Here is a 17983-nt window from a genome sequence, read left to right on the forward strand (position 1 = left end):
TAAAAATAAGACATTTGAAATTAAAATATATGAGATATAAAACATAAAATAAGACTATTTCATATATTGACACCATTTTGCTCACTGCCTAACAACTTGCTAGAACTCTTGATACCATAATGGTTTGTTATTTTCTTTGCCGGAAATTTCAAAAGCATTGTTTAACATCATTCCATCATTTTCATCATTCCATCATTTTCATCATTTGGCCATTCACGTTTCACTCTATTAAACAAACTATCAAACAGTACTACTACTTTGTTAGTATGCTTCCATGCGGTGTAGATTTGATCTATGCTTCGATAGTGACCTTAACCCATTACGTTGTGGAATTGTTAGTCGATTATTTTCCAAAAATAAGACCGACTTACGTAGCCTTTGACCATCTGGTCCTCCTATACATTGGCAGGTCAAAGCTACATCTTTTGTCATGTCTAAGGATGAATTATTTTGAGAGAGTTTTATAAGTGTTGAATTTTTTAAATTGGTCAATATTGAAGGCTTGAGAGTGGTTAAAAATGAAGAAGGTTGTTTTGTATTAATTTTGGTTGAAAATGTTTAAAATTTAAATTTTCAACGAAAAAAATGGTTACTTTTTGAAAAGTGGTGTATTTTTTTAAATGGTAAAAAAGGAAAATCTCCAAAAAAAATCCCAATATTTTAGGAAAATTTACATTTTAGTCCCATTTTTTTAACAAAAAACACAGGATACCGTGTAAACTGAACATGTTGGCCCTTTTTTCATCCGGTCAACCTTATTTGACCGATTGTCTTTGCTGATGTGGCCAGGAATTGATGAGTCAATAGATGAGGGTGTTAAGGTTGTATTTAAAGAGCATTTGGTCTTCATTCTTGCCCTAAAATCACAACAAGAGCTTCATCATCAATGGTGTCTTCATCATCTATATCAAGCCAAAGAGCAAATTGTTTGAGAAGCATTTTCTATTATGGTGATCATGTAGGAAGATGGATATCTTGGACTCCCTTAAACCCGGGAAGAAGGTTCACCGGCTGTCCGAATTTCAAGGATAAACTCAAAGACTATAATTATTTTCATTGGGTCGATCCTCCTCTACCTTGCCTGTCACATCCATTTTTCCAGGTTTCTTTTTATGACTTAATCATTTCATAACTTTGGATTTTGCAGGGCCATGACGTTGCATAGGGTGGGCCACAACGTGGCATTCGTTGATGAGGAACGCACATCTGCACAACACCACAACGTGGTGACTGTTTTGGGCCAAAACCCTAATTTCGGGAATGATGCCTTATGTAAGGGCACTAACTCCAAGGGTTTCTCATTTTGGAAGCCTCCACCCTCTAAGGTCCTATCCCATCCAAACCCTAGCCTTATTTTAGCAGCATCCACCCTCTGAGGTCCTATCTCGTCACATTCCTGGTCTTTTGGAGGTATAAAGTCTTCACCTTGCTCATTATATATCTAGATCTAGTGCTAGGTCACTTTATGAGATTTTTTGTCCATATCCTCTTGTTCTTGGAGTTTCAGTGAGCTCCAGAACCTTTGAGTGCATTATTTGGTTTTTGGACCATGGTGGTGGTTAGAAACAGGGCTTATATGACTTAGTTGGATGCCCATGCTTTTGGTGAAAGCATTAAGAGCTTAAGAGTTGAGATCTTGGCTTATTAAGATGCCTTAATGGATAAAGTTGGAAACTTTATCCATCTAGACCTTAGGAAGGTTGAGATCTGAGATTTGGGGTTCATGGGGTTAAGGATTAAGAGCTTAATACATTAAGATGGGAAAGCTTAGTTCCCACGATGTGGCGGTCTGGTTGCCACGAAGTGGTTACTCGTGTCACCATGACTATTTTATCGTGTAGTTGCCACGACGTGGCTATGGGTGGCCACAACATGGAGGATAGCTGGGGGTTGACTTTGACTGTTTGCTTTGACCATGGTTGACTTTTGGTCAATTTAAGGGTTTGAGGGTGTAGACTGAGTGGGTACTTCCTTATTGTTGTTAGGTGTCTCGTAGTACCGGTCTGCACTAAATAGGAGCTGATGTATTTAACTATTATCTGCAAGGTAAGTTTTCTCACCATATTTACCTTTGTGTTAGTGTATACATGGTGACCAACTAGGTCTTATTTGTTGATTGTTGTTATGTGTATTACTGAGTTGCTGATAACTCCTGGACTGCTATGAGTCCCCATGGTGTTGATAACTCATGAGGTGTTCTGTTAATCCACAAGGCGTGTTGTTAGCCTACTGGGAATGCTAGTAATCCCCATGGTTTCTGATAACCCATAATTGTTTATATTGTGTGATGTATGTGATATTCAGACTGTTGATGGTCCCAAGGATGCTGATAACCCATAACCGATTATTATGACGTGTTGTATATGATATTTTGGGGAACTCACTAAGCTTTGTGTGCTTACAGTTGTTGATTAAAATTTTGCAGGCATTGATCAGATTATGAAGGCAAGACTGTACTCACATATCAAATGTTTTATGACGAGCTTACATTTATCGATTATTGTTTCAGGTACTTCTGACGATCGCAGGAATGCGAAGGCGTGATCGTACCGCTCCTCACACTTTATGATTTTATGTTTTGATATTGGGATACTCTGACAATATACTATTTTGAAAACAAGTTTTGTAATAATCATGAGTTTTGAAATGTTTTCAAAAAAAAGTTTAAATTTGGCATGATTTTTTTATGGATGTTACAAATTTTTGAATAATGGTTTATGAACAAATGGTTTGATCTGAATGTAACCTTATGAAAAATGTGTGTTTATTCTCTTTTAAAAAAGAAAAAATCATTCCGGCATCTTTGGGACGTTACATTGCTAGTGGTATTCAAACCTCTTAGAAGAATTTCACCACAATGTTCATTTGGAGAACCCTGAAATATTTAGAGACTTTATGGAACAACAACCAGTAGGGAACCACGGGCTATTTGGAGACTTGGTGGAACAACAACATCCACAACAATAAGTGGAAGAAGTGTCCATTCAACATGGAAATCAAGGTGGAAGATCGAAATCACTGTTTTATGACTTTGTGGTTATTTTTATTGGTTATGTTGAAATATTGATAGAAACAAAATGGAAGGTGGTTGTAATATGTTTTGGTTATGACTAAGGATTTTAAGGGTAGTATGATGTATGAATCATATGTGATCACGGTGTATTTCTAATGTCTCATCATATTATGAAAAAAAAAGTAAAAAGTTTATGTATTTGAAGTTGAAGTGTTTCCACTATTATCATGAACGAAATCAATAGAACGGAAAAAAACCATCATTGGAATCAATAATGAAAGAAAACCCTATTACCGGAATCAATAAAGAATGGTATCAACAATAACGAGAATCATTAAACATTTGAATCAACAATAATTGGGATCATTAAACATTGGAATCAACAATGACTGTAATCATTAAACATTGGAATCAACCATGACTGGAATCATTAAACATTGTAATCATGTAACATTGGAATCAACCGTGACTGGAATCATATATGCAATCATCAGTGTAATCATCCATTACTGGAATCATTAAACATTGTAATCATGTAACATTCTAATCATCTATTATTTATGGAAAAATTGAATCAACAGTGGAATCATCCATTACAATGACTAATATTACCTATGGAATCATCTATTAACATGACTAATATTACCAATGGAATCATCCAAAATCAAGCAAAATCATCCAAGAAATTTACCATGACTAATATAAGCATAATTAACCATTACCATGACTAATATAAGCATAATTAACCAAAATCAAGCAAAATCAACCAAGAAATTTACCAACAGAATCATCCATTACCATGACTAAATTTAACCAAAATATGATCAACATCTAATAATATTAACTAAATTGTATGCAGCTTATGCCCTAAGCCAAAGTTTGTACAAAATGGGCTATACACAAAAGTGGCTAACAACATTTACCCTTGGTTAAAGATTCTACATGCTTAACAAAAGAATGGTTTAACAATACCCTAATCTAGATTGACTGGCTTCTGTGCAGTCATCCCCATCCCATCCTTGGTAACCACACACTTCTTTAACTGCAATTCTGTTATCCTATTTGAAGGCCTCCTATTTCTCATACTTCTCTCATATTGTATCTCATATATGACCTCATCATTTGTGCCCTCATCATCTATAGATGCTTGAGTTTTAGGGACTACTTCTTTTTGGTTATCAACACCAACATCCTCAAGTGTCACTTCTTGCGTATCAACACTAACATTCTAAAGTGTAACTTCTTGGGTATCAACACCAACATCCTATATTAATAACAACATATATATATATATATATATATATATATATATATATATATATATATATATATATTAAATCTCAAGATATAAAATATGTTACTTATAAGATAGAAAGCCATACCTGGGACACATCAATCTCCACAACTACTTTTCTCACCCCTTTATATGCACTCAACTCGTCTGCAGTTAAACCAAGTTAATCCATGATATCTTCAGAACTATACTTTGAGGCTCTCAGGTTCAAGATGTCACTCTTTATTTGAGAGACTTTATTATCCACACTTGGATGACGTATTTCATGATCCATCAATCTTTCATTCTTATTAGCCTGAGATTCTGCATACTCCACGTTTGCATGAGGTATTTCATTCTCCATATTTGCATGAGGGACTTTATTGTCAACTACCTCTTCAACCACCTTTTCTGCTTTAGGGACTCCATCTCCCCTACCACCTTTTCTGCCATCACCTCTAGACCCTCTTTTAGTTCCTGGCCAATTCAGTAAATCATGGTCCAACCTAGGCCTACCCATCATATTTCTAGGTTGATGTTCATGCACTACTTTAGAATTATTGTATGATTTTGTTTATTGTGTCACCGTTGTAGCCACTTTTTATATTGGGCTGTTCTACCCTTGCGTGAAACTTGAGAGTACTTGTCCTTATTTTTAGATAGCAGTTTGACCATGACATTTGGCAATGAAATTTACTTTGTATTTTAACATGCATCTCCTTTCATTTTAAGTTAGGTTTCCCATATCAGCTCCTTCACAAATTGCCTTGCTAACCAGGTAGGATTCATAAGCTTTAGATTGGTTAAAATTCCTAACACATGTATGTAGGTCTACAATCTTATTTTACTTGGAATGACCTTTTATTACTCATCCAAGAAGCTCGGACCATGAGTGGGCACCTCTCTGGATCACTACCACATATTTCCACTAGTCTAACACTATCACACATCTTGAAACGGATTTGATAACCCTTACTAATAGCATAGTTAGTTAAGCATAATTTCAGCTCATGTGCAGATTCATACCATTCACAGAGCACTGATTTCATTTAAGTTCCATTTCACCTTTGGGTTGTGGGTGGAATACTCGAAATCATCATCAATATCTTCTTCATCACTACCTTGAACATACTCTGAGTCCGATTCTTGTTTATTGTTTTGAGGTTGAGCACCATTATTTGCATCATCATCTTCTTCACAGAGAATGTTCAGAAATTCATCTTTGCATCGGAAAATTGGTTTCCTTTTAAAATACTCATCAAGCTCCACATCTATCGTATCCAAATCATATACGTCGTCCATTTTCCCCCTTCAAGATAGGTAAAAACCCTATATTACTGATATGGGTGAAAACCATATATTACTGAGATGGGTGTAGGGGTGAGCAAAAATCGAACCAACAAAAATAAAACCGATAAAACCGCAACAAACCGCAACCGAAAAACCGAAATCGATGCAAAAACCAAGGGTGCAGATTTTATTTTTCTCAAAGACCGAAACTATTGGTGCAATGCAGTTTTTATTTAGAATCTGGTTAATAAACTCTAATATATATTATATGTTGAATTTGATGATAGTTAGGTTTAGCATTAATGAAATTGAGGATATGTTCAATTTGATGATAATTAGGTTCAAATATGTGAGGTTGAGTTTCTGACTTTGTGTAATCACTACATAGGCTGCATGTTAATAAATGCAAATTGAACAGAAATGAGTTTGAACTTTGGGTTGCAAATGAAATAATGAACCTCAAAATCATGGTTTCAAAAAATGAGGAGACATGTACCATGCTGTCATACATCCCCACATGATCATCATTGTTAAATATAAAACTACGCCATATGTTTGAATCGGTTTAAAACCGACACCGAACCGACACAAACTGAAACCGCACTCGAAAACCGCAAAACCGAGCCATTGAAAAACCGCACCCAATGGTTTCTAGAATGGAAAAACCGCACCTTGCGGTTTGCGGTTCGGTTTGGCCCTAAAATCGCACCAAACCGCACCATGTTTACCCCTAGATGGGTGAAAATAGAGAAAGGAGAGAAAGAAATGTTGGGGTTTTCTTTTGTAAATAAGGGTGAGTTTGACCGTATTCCACATAAGCCACTTAAGGCCACATCAACAAAGGCAACAGGTCAAATGAGGGTGACTGGATGATAAAGGCCAGCATGTTCAGTTTACCCGGTATCCTAGGTTTTTTTTGTTAAATTATTTAGGGACTAAAACGTACATTTTCTCAAAGTTTTAGAACTTTTCTGAAGATTTCCCTAAAAAACATACGCTTCTCTCTCTTATGAAGGTTACCGAGTTCACCCATAGAATTTGGCATGCCACAAACTGAGGAGATGTTTACCGAGCCACCTCAGCTCTTGCCGACTACCGAGGCATTGCCGAGCCCCAGGGGCGGAACACGAAAATTACAATTAGGGGGGCCGAAACTACTATTTCAAAACAAAGCCATATAAACTTGTTTAATTCAGTAAAAAGTTTTACTATATAAAAAATAATAATAATAATGTTCGAGCCCACTGCATAGTGAAAGTCTCTCTTAATTTCGCATTAGCTTTCAATGAAACTTCCATCTATGTAAGAAAAGTCTGAACCTCCCTTACTTTGTGGGCGCACTGACCATGAAAGTGTTCAGTAGGAAAAGACTGGAAGAAATGGGATTCGAACCCATGCATGATGCAATCTTCTTGTATGTCGATTTAGCAAATCAATGCCTTAAGCCCTTGTGCTATCCCCCATGATCAGATCAGATAGCCCTTTGGACAACCAACCCATTTCGCTCTATCATTTATTCTTTCTTTCCTAGCCTATTCAAAGGCCAAATCAGGATAGAAGTTCCAACTAGTAATCATCTCATTCATCTTTCGTGAAAGTGTTACTTATTTATAGTTTGCTCATTTTGAAAATGATATCTTTATTGTAGCATTTAGAAACCGTAGAAACTGGAAGAATAAGTATAAAGCTAACTATTTCAACAAATTCTATTTATACATGGAAACATTTGTTAGTATTAATGAAATTAATTCACTTTTTGATTGGATTAAACTATATTATATTAATAATTTATAAAGTATTAAGAATAAAATTAAAGTTTAAATATTTAAATAATCCAATCAAATAATATAAAGAAATAACAAGGTAATTCATTTGATTGCCCATTTATATATTATCACTAAATTCACAAAAATAATCTTAATTTATGTCATCTTTTACAACTTAATTTATCATTGATAAAATACTTTGAAAAGGTAATCACAAGGCCCAAGGTATGTAAGGGGTATATAGGTTATGTTTTCTATTATATTTTTATTTAGAATTTCAAAATTCACTGGGTTACTTTAATAACTTTATACAGGCTATATATTTAGTATGAAAGAAGATATTTAATTTCTCAATTATTAAACACCCCTACTAAAATAAACGGCATTAAATTGGTTATCAACTTATCTATCTAACACGTGGGCTATATAGGTGGTAAACAGAGTATAATCAATGGTGAAAACCGAAAACACAAACTACATTCCCCCAGTCGGTTCTGAAGACTAATCACACCCCAAAACCAGTAATCGTTACACTTCCATTCTTTCTTTCAGATCTCCACCTCACACATTCTTACTCACAATCTCTATCTCTTATGGAAATCTCCGCCACTCGCTACCTATAAAAACCCACTCTTCATTTTTCTTTTCATCCAACCCTCCATTAATTCCGGCTACTTTTATGTCCACAATGAACGGCGACAACCTTCACCACCGTTCTGTACCACAAACAACCACCCTCCTGAAAACCCCCAACAACATTTCCATTAATAAGATTAATCTCAAGAAGACCCCCAATTACGTGTCCTCTAATGGTAAGATGTCTGATCAGTGGCACACTCAGTGGTGGTCGTTGGCTGATGCTTCGTTTTTGCGGTGGACGGCGGCTGATATAATCGGCGTGTTCAAGTACCACCCTGTCCCGTGCTTTTTCGCGGTTACGTTGTTGTTTTTCATGGGTGTGGAGTATACGCTCCGGATGATACCGCCGTCGTCACCGCCGTTTGATATTGGCTTCGTCGCCACCGTCTATCTCCACCGTGTCCTCGCCTCTAGTCCTACTCTCAACACCGTTCTCGCTGGGCTTAATACGGTAATCAACCGATTTCGCATTTTCAAATCCGACTGAAAAATACGAGAGATCTGTGATTATGTTTATCAATTATCAATGCATGTTTTGGGATTTTAATTTTTGGGTTAAATTTCAATTTTGAAGGTGTTTGTGGGGATGCAAACGACGTATATAATAGGGACGTGGGTAATTGAAGGCCGGCCGAGAGCAACCGTTGCGGCGCTGTTCATGTTTACGTGCAGAGGGATTTTGGGTTATTCTACACAGCTTCCGTTACCTGAGGTACGACGTCGTTCTGTTAATCACCATAGAAATGATACTTTCACCTTGCACCTTACATTCTCGATAACGATTGTTTTGTTGATGGTTGGTTATCATTATTTGGAAATATACATTCATTTTGAATAAATCAGATACAATAAAACAAAATCTCAAATTACTTTTTATTGTTTTATAAATTACTTTTACAATTATCATAATTTATCAAAGCAATTACTAACAGCAAAATCCTCCTCAGATAATATCTTTTTATATAATGATTATTTATTATTATTATTATTTATTTCGAAATAATCCAAAGAAAAACGATGGAAAGTTGGGTTTGATTTTCGAATAAATTGTTAAAAATTTTATTCTTTTGTTTTTCAATAGGTAGAATAAATATAGTCAGGGTAATTAAGTCATTCATATTCTATGATTATATTGTTTGTAACATTGGAAATGTGACATTGCTACGTGTTCAGTAGAAGAGAAAAAATCAAAAACCCATAAACAGGTGTTTCATTTTTCGTGGGAGTTGTTGACAAATAGGGAAAGTTTCTTTATAGGGTAACAATAAATAGGAATATCGTTTTGTGGGACTATCCAATTTAAGTGTATATAAGATTTACAGTGATTGATTTATATCCACATATTTTATTGGTGAAAGTCTTAAAAGATAAAAAGATATTTATTTTTTAATATTTATAAAAATGAACAATTCAAAAGGCAAACACGTCTCTAGCTACTTTCATTATTATCATATATCACATGTGAAAAGGTTTTGTCCTAAACAAACAAATCTGCTTTTTACCAACCAAACCTTAGAATATCGTACAAAGCTTGTTTATTATAACACTAACCAAAAGTTAAAAAAAAATACTTATCATGAAAGAATTGAATTGACGATAGATTGTAAAAATCCTATACAATGCATTACTAAATACATTTTTTGTATTCTTTTAGGGATTCTTGGGTTCGGGAGCAGATTTTCCAGTTGGAAACGTTTCATTTTTCTTGTTCTATTCTGGTCACGTGGCAGGATCAGTAATTGCATCACTTGATATGAGGAGAATGCAAAGATGGGAATTGGCGATTTTATTTGACACATTGAACATACTACAAGTGATGAGGTTGTTGAGCACGAGAGGTCACTACACCATTGACTTAGCCATAGGTGTAGGTGCGGGCATGTTGTTCGATTCCCTTGCAGGAAAATATATGAAGAATGCAAGCTCGAATGTAGCAGAGGAAGATGGGTTATGTAGAAACCGGCCTCTTTTATCTTGATGTTTTTAGAGTTGGTTAAAGTTTAAATGTTGATATTTGTATACTTTAATTTTCAGATTTTTTAGTTTGTTTTGATACCTAATAGTTTTCATCGTGCATCAATCATTATATACTATTCACAATGGCAACTTCAACTTGTTTACTTATTGATAGGTTGAGTTAGGTTGTTAATTTTACCTTAAAGAGTCGATAAAATCATTATTCATAGGTTGAGTTAAGTTGTTAATTTTACTTTAAAGAGTCGATAAAATCAACAAATATAGCTGATAAAAAACCAGATCAAACGAGTTATAAGTCGTTGGTAGGTAATTTTTCATGCAAATGACCTTAAAACTCCCTTTACTTAGGTGATAAGATAATTACGATACCAAAATGTCTAACAAAGAGTTACTAACAAGGAGGTCCTGAGTTCTATCTTCGACATATACTAACCCGCCGTTCTAATAAAAAAAGAAAAAATAAATAAATAATTATGATATTAATATGGTTTTATTCATTATATTCAACTCATTGAAATATGTTTTTTGAAAAGTTGTATAAAGAGAAAAATTGTTTTATAAATGATCTTTTATTTTAACTAGTAGAAAAGCCCGTGCTTCTATTAGAGGATTGTTTTTGTTTTTGTTTTTTTTTAGTTTTTAATTTGTTGTTATTGTGTTATAACAGATTTCACAAAGATTAACCGCAATAGATTGTGTAGAAATCAATGATTTTTTTGTGTGTTGTTTTGATTAGTAACCATAGGCGTCAGATTACTTGGATTGTACTTTTACCTTTTTTTCTAATTAGGACATTATAGTTTGAAAGGTTTATTCTCATAATATTCGCTGCTCTTGTTGAAAATATCTATACACCATCCACTCTTGCAGCTTGAACTTCCACATATTTATAAAAAATGCCTCAAAAAATGCCTCCCTACAAGAACTTGTTAGAAGAATGAACTCCCATTATTAATAATGTGATTGTGAGGGATCAAAAGTTTTATAAAAAGGTAAAATAATGGCAAAAATGTTTAAAAAGTATTTCTTTTTGGATTAAGATTTTTATAATAACAAATTTGTAATTTAGTCACAAATCATTATAATTTTTTTGGATAGTATGATGCATAACCAAGAAAGTAAATTGGGGTAAATAAGACAAGAGAAAATTACAAAAATAACAAATTTCCTTAATTACTTTCCTTGAAAATAGCAAAAAAAAAAAAAAAAAAATTACAAAAGTAATCATCAAAATCGCAGATGGATTAAGGCCATCTGCGATTTCACCCATTCACCTGCGAAGGTACAATTCGGTGAAGCACAGACGCTCATTAGGAATTGTATGTTTGCAGATGAGTTTTTTTTTATCCGATATAAATACCCTCACACCTCACTAAAGTCGCAGATGAACTTAGTTCATCTGTGATTTCCTCTACAATTAATCTGCGATTTTGCGCAATTTTAATAATAATAATAATATTTTATTTTATTTTGACTACAAAATTGGTAGAGTTTGACTACGAAACAACCATATTATATATAAAGTTTTGCAAAAAATTATCACTTTAGTTGTTATTTCTTTGGAAAATTTGTTTAAAACATCTCTAATAAAATGAATGAATATTTGGTTTGTGTTGTAACTGGTTGGAGCTGGGAAGTTATGGAAACAAATCTTGAATACGTATGTTCGAAGGGAGGTATTTCTGAATTCGCTTTGATATTTTCTGAGTATATTAGTTATAGTGAGTTTGTATCTTTGGTGAGAAGGAAAACCGGTTTGTTAGACAGATATAAAATTAGTCTTCGTTTCCATCATCCTGAATTGAATCATTATATTACCATATTTGAAGACATTGATGTTAAAATGTTGATCAACATAATCAAATCGGTTGGAGGAAGGGTTATGAAAGTGTTTGGGGTGGCTGATGAAGGTTATGCGGTTACGGAAGGTGGCGAGAATGGAAGTGTGCCGGTTGCTAACTTATGCAGCGATATAGGGAGCAACAACCCAATAGGTACTTCATGACTACTAGTATACCTCTGTTTCATAGTGTTTCTGAAAATGTTATTGTAAGGTATTCACCTATTCACTATGTGGATCCTGAGAAATTACAAATACGTTGGTGATGATGATGTTGATACATATCTTAATGACGTGGGTGGTTGTTATGTTGACGTTCCCCAACAAGATGTTAAAGTTATGAATAGGGGCGGAGTGGATAATAGTAAAAAGAAAAAGGTTATGATTTAGAAAGATCATAATCTACATGGTGACGAGGATTTTGTTGATGTTGCTGATGTAACTTTAGATATAACTGACTTAGAAAGATATTCAAATGGAGATGAGTTGGGTGATGAACGTACACCTAAGTATCCTGATAACCTTTTTTACAGTATGTCCCCTCTACCAACATGTGCAGTTGATGTTAATGAAGATTTCCCATCACAGATGGTAGACCTCAATCAAAAGATTGAATGTCTCCGTATATTTATAACAAAGACCTTCTAAAACGGGCGATTTGGAAAAAATGTCTTCAAGAAGATTTTCAGAAGAAGACAAGTAGATCGACCAAATCAAGGTATGAGGTTGTGTGTGTTGGGAAAAATTGTTCTTGGTTACTAAGAGCAAAAGGAATTAAAAATTATGGCGGACTTTTCCAAGTGAATAAGTTTGTTGACGTACACACATGTTCTTCAACAATGTTGCAACCTAATCATCGATAAGCAAACAAACATGTTTTGGGTGAATATCTTGCTGGTGTTTTGGCTGAAGATTATAGTAGATTATATCAGGGACAAGATATTAATAATGATATGAATGCTCAATTAAAAATAAGTATCTCATACCATCAGGCTTGGTGTGCGAAGCAATATGTACTGTTGTTGTTAAGGGGTATGAAAGATGATTCTTTTACCAAACTTTTGGTTTATTTCCACAATTTTGTCAAACATAATCCTAGCACGGTGACACATATTCAAACAGATGGTGATGATAGGTTTGAGTTCTTGTATGTCGCACTTTGTTGCTCGGTTAGTATTACTAAATTTTATTATTATTATTTTTTATTTTGATGTACTTAACTATAATCAGTATATCTGAATATATATACAATGTTTCACACATTCAAGTTCTCAGCCAAAAAAAAACTTTTAATTAGAATAAACTTTACCGTAAAAAATATAAAACTTCAAATTCTACAAATAATACATGTTCCACACATCCAAGTTCTCAGCAAAAACAAATCAGTCTTCTGGCACACGATCATTTACTTCTTTCCCCAAAAAACCTTCACACAAAACATATATGAGACATGCTCTCACAGCATCATCGCCGGTAACTGCTAAGAAGAGCTGATTTAAAATGAAACTTTTCAAATCACTGATTTTACTCGGAAGGTCCCTACTGTTTGTTTTTGTTATGCCCTTGGTCCCTGTCTTACCTAAAAAACAAAACTATTTTTCCCATGATTTTTTAATTTATTTAAATAAACACACCCCTAACCCCACCCCATCACCTTACCTTATCTACCCACTATTTTCTCTATTTAAATAATATTTTTTTAGGTAAGACAGGGACCAAACGTGTAACAAAAACAAATAGTAGGGACCAAGCGCGTAACAAAAACAAACAGTAGGGACATTCCGAGTTAAAAAAATAAGTTAGGGACCAAGCGCGCAAATTACCCCAAAATATTGGGACCATTCGTTTAATTTACTCCAAATTAAACATCTTTTTGAACTACTAATTTTTTTTTTCCGACACTCTTTTTTTCCTATCAAACAAAACTCTTCGGGGCCATAAATAATTTTAGTATCTCCCACTTTAAAATACAACCGTTTTATGTTATATTGAGATACTGCTGCGTTTGGCCGTATCTGATGAAGAAATATTTTTTGAAATAGCAAGTCGTCCCCTTGTAAATGAGCGACGTCCAACAAATAACCAAAAACAATGCTTCTAAACGTTTCTCGTCGGGCACCGTTCAATACTTCAAATGTTTCTCATATATTACATCCCGATCCTTTTAGATTAACCACAACTTTAACATTAAGATTTTTAGAATCGTGTTGAAATACAAGAAGATGTTAGAAGGGTATAAAACATTAAAGGAAAGTAAGTTATAATAAATATTAACAAAACTGTCAAAAAAAAACAGTGTATTATAACAAAAATGCAACAATCTATATTAGAACTATTATATTTACACAAAACCAAATGTATATTTATAACCACATCAAAATTGCATCATATTTTTTAGAAATAAACCAAATGTATATAAACTATGAGAAATAAATCGATTGTATTTAAACCATATTTCAAAATTACAAATATATGCATATTTATAACAACAAAAACTAAATATTTATAACATAATAATAACATCAAAAATGAATATTTATCACAAAAACTATATCTATATAAACGATATTTGTCAAAATTGAATAATACTTTTTATATAATCTTCGAAAACCAAATGTACAACCCCACAAATGCAAATGTACAACATCAAGCAACAACAAAAATCATTTTTATATCAAAAAATCATATTAATACAACATATTAACACATTAATATTCTATATTAACAAAAAATACCAAATGTACAACCTCCCAATGCATGATTTACGCATCATGCACTTGTACAATCATAGATCCAAGTATGAAATACTATCAAAACTTCAAGGCTACTTATGAAATCCTCTAAATATCAAATATAACACACGTATATAAAAAAAAGCGGAAGAGCAACACCTTCGATTTTCATTTTTTTCAAAATTTTCCAGATATATCGTAAATAAACAAAGCCTAAACTTGATAAATGATGATTAAAAAACAAAATGAGTAAAGGTCTTACAATATTGTTGGGATTGTAGATAAAATCGACCATATCTTGCAAAATAAAACAAAAAAATAACGTTTTTATACCTTAAAAAAGTGAAAATCGCAGGTCATCGCAGATGGATTAGTTCATCTGCAAACGTACAACTCGTATTGCATATCTATGCTTTACACACTTGTACGTTCGTAGTCAAAGTAAAAAAAAATACATATTAAAAAAAATACAAAAATCGCAAATGAATTTCAGAGGAAATCTGCGATTTCAGTGAGGTGTGAGGGTATTTATATCGGAAAAAAAACCATCTGCGAACTGTAACATCCCAAAAATATAGTCCAAAAATTTCGTTTCAAATCATTTAATAAACAATAAATTACTGTTGATGAATAAAAATCATAAGTCGTGACAATCCCAAAACATCATATCCAAACCAGTATCAATATATCCAAAATCACATATAAACATCTTAGAGTAAATATCCCAGACTAAAGCTATGGAGTGTGTCATGCGATCATCCCGAGCCCTTCCCTGTACTAGTGGAAGTACCTGAAACCAAAACTGAAAATCATAAGCACGAAGCTTAGTGAACTCCCCAAACTACCGCATACCATACACATAGCAAATAACATAACTTTGGGACTCCGCCCAGCTTTATCGGGACGAACCCGACATCGGGCTTACCCTAGCATCAGACCACACCTGGCATCGGGCCTCGCCCAACATCGGGCTTCCCCGGCATACAACATCTCATATACATAAGCATATAACATAAGCATATAAACATAAACATACAAACATAAGCATATAAACATTCACCGGGCTTGCCCCGGCATCGGACCGGAGTCCGGAACATATAACGCATAACATATAAGCTAAACATGCATCGGGCTTTCCCCGACATCAGACCGAAGCCCGGAACACATAACACATAACATGCAAGAATCACAAAGACATTAAGCATACATAACGTTCCTCGGGACCGCCCCGACATCGAATCGTAATCCGGAAAGCATATAACCTACATCGGGCCCTGCCGGACATCGGACCGTAGCCCGAAACTACTAACATCTAAACGGGTCGGCATTGTGGCCGTAGACCCGTTCCTACTAGAAAATCAGAAAACTCACCTCGAATGCTAGCTGTGAAATCTCGTGTGAGGAATCCCCGACGGCTGCTCCAACGACTCCTTGAATTCGTCCACCCTATCATATCGTGGACGAATTCCAAGGCCTTATCCCCTTGAATTCGTCCACCCTATCATATAGGGAATCCTTTGCCCTACTTTGCAACTATCACATAATTACAGTTCAGTCCCCCTAGTTCAATTAACTTCTTTTGATCACAAAATTAATTCTTAATTAATTCTTGACCAATGTTAATTAAACAAATATGATTTCTCTTTTAATATATTATTCTTATAATATATTAATAAACCATAATAACCTCTTTCTCTATTATTTCTCCAGTCAAGTTGCTTTGGTGAAGGCAACCCAAAAGGACCATGCACAACCGGGTCAAGTACTTACCAAATATGGTTACGGGCTTAGAAACTAATCCAACAGTCTCCCACTTGGATAAGTCTAGTAACCATAAATGCAAGTAGAATCCGATTAGCAATCATAGCTCTCAAAGACGCTGTCGAACTCTGATCTTATCAGCAACCTGTCCTTTAGATAAGGGATTATATATTCCTCCATTCTATATATCGTATAGACATGATACATGGATTATAATCATTCTCTAAGTCTATGTGTTGTTTCCCGATTTCCGATTTATGACGACTGATAACAGACTACAGTTGAACACATCAACTTAGTCCCGGCTTGGCCAAGCGCTTAGGGTGTCATCACTAAATCATCGAGGGGCCCACAAATATCGCTTTTATCCCACTTTGGGTAAAAGGAACGGATAAACTTCGACTCAATGCTCGCTTGTACTCACTCACCGAATCACACACAACAATACATTTTATAACACCAAATTACTGGTGGGTTTACATATTGTCAATGTGTAACCGACTCGTAAGATACAACTTACACATCTCGGTTTCAAGAATATAAGATATTACCGTCTCACCAATCACTCGTGATAAAATCCATGAAGTGATCCAAGTGAGCGTGGGTTTAATCCAAATCTCTAATCTTATAGCAGCACTCATGAACTCTGCAGCAAACTTGTGCTATGTCTAAACGCTTTAGACAATCTACAGATGGATTCATGACAGTCTTCTTTCATACCTTCTTCCAAAGTATGAGCGACTGTGGAGGATTTGAATAATCTTATTATTCGGGAACTCAAAACATGCAAAGTGAAACACAAGAATAATACTAATCCCATATGGCCCCAAACTTCTGAGTATAAATAAAACACCTTTTATTTAATCACCATACTGATTAGTCATTATTTGTTGTTTCGGGTAATCAACTTCTTACTTGAATTATAACAACAGTTGTCCCATGCACCAAGCATGCACACTATGTTTACTTATGGTCTTTAATTTGTGAAATAGATCAAATGAACACATTTCCAATGATGCTCATTTCACAATTCCTAATAATAATCAATTAGTGTAAGAATACAAATTCTCGCCACTACTAGAATATGTCAGATTCTAACATTTTATGCAACGGCCCTTTCATAATATCACAGCGCCAAAGTCACCAAGATTTTGCCAATGAAATTACAAAGTACTCTATTGGAGATTGTTACAAGACAATCCCATAGATTTGAAGTCTCACATTCAAAGTACATTCCTTTGAACATCTTTCTTGCATAAAATTTTCTAATCTAGACATAGATTCTTAACGTCCAACTCCCAATAAGGAAACATTTCCATATTTGCCATACGACAACTCATTCCAAATAGAATCTTATTTATTTATAATAATGCCAATATGGTCCATCCATGACTATACTTCCAATTGTCCGCAAGCGACCAATTCTTGGCGAACCTCAGATTGTCCTTGACAGTTGTTTAATTATTTTAGTCAAACCAGTTCTAGTCCCTTTTCCCTCTTAATACCCTAGGCATTTGGAAAATTTTAGAACGGTCAAATATTACAGCATATGCAATCAATCCTATACCCGAAGCGTATGGGATACGATTCATAATAAAAAACGTGATACTTTATCAGTTTCTTGCTATAATATTGTCATAATGTTCCTATTTGCCGTGTTCTCAAAATTCGAACTATGAAGAGGGATGCCGT

General features: G+C 34.4%; 1 protein-coding gene across 1 annotated transcript; it reads left to right on the forward strand.

Moving 5' to 3' along the window:
• The first annotated feature begins 7775 nt into the window (after positions 1-7775).
• Positions 7776-10043, forward strand: LOC145107867 (phosphatidylcholine:diacylglycerol cholinephosphotransferase 1-like). Its single transcript, XM_079044824.1, has 3 exons — positions 7776-8432; positions 8556-8693; positions 9636-10043. Exons 1-3 carry the CDS (start codon positions 8022-8024, stop codon positions 9957-9959), a joined length of 873 nt encoding a protein of 290 aa, XP_078900950.1. The 5' UTR covers positions 7776-8021; the 3' UTR covers positions 9960-10043.
• Positions 10044-17983: the final 7940 nt, after the last annotated feature.

The sequence above is a fragment of the Lactuca virosa genome, chromosome 4 (genome assembly GCF_052849685.1).
Source record: "Lactuca virosa cultivar CGN04683 chromosome 4, Lactuca_virosa_CGN04683_v6, whole genome shotgun sequence".
In the NCBI taxonomy this organism is placed as follows: Eukaryota; Viridiplantae; Streptophyta; class Magnoliopsida; order Asterales; family Asteraceae; genus Lactuca; species Lactuca virosa.

What these genes read in the sequence shown, in the direction of transcription:
- LOC145107867 (XM_079044824.1), top strand. Translation starts at nt 8,022, where the DNA reads ATGTCCACAATGAACGGCGACAACCTTCACCACCGTTCTGTACCACAA. An exon ending in TTCTCGCTGGGCTTAATACG is followed by an intron (nt 8,433 to 8,555) that starts GTAATCAACCGA and finishes TCAATTTTGAAG; the next exon opens with GTGTTTGTGGGGATGCAAAC. An exon ending in CACAGCTTCCGTTACCTGAG is followed by an intron (nt 8,694 to 9,635) that starts GTACGACGTCGT and finishes GTATTCTTTTAG; the next exon opens with GGATTCTTGGGTTCGGGAGC.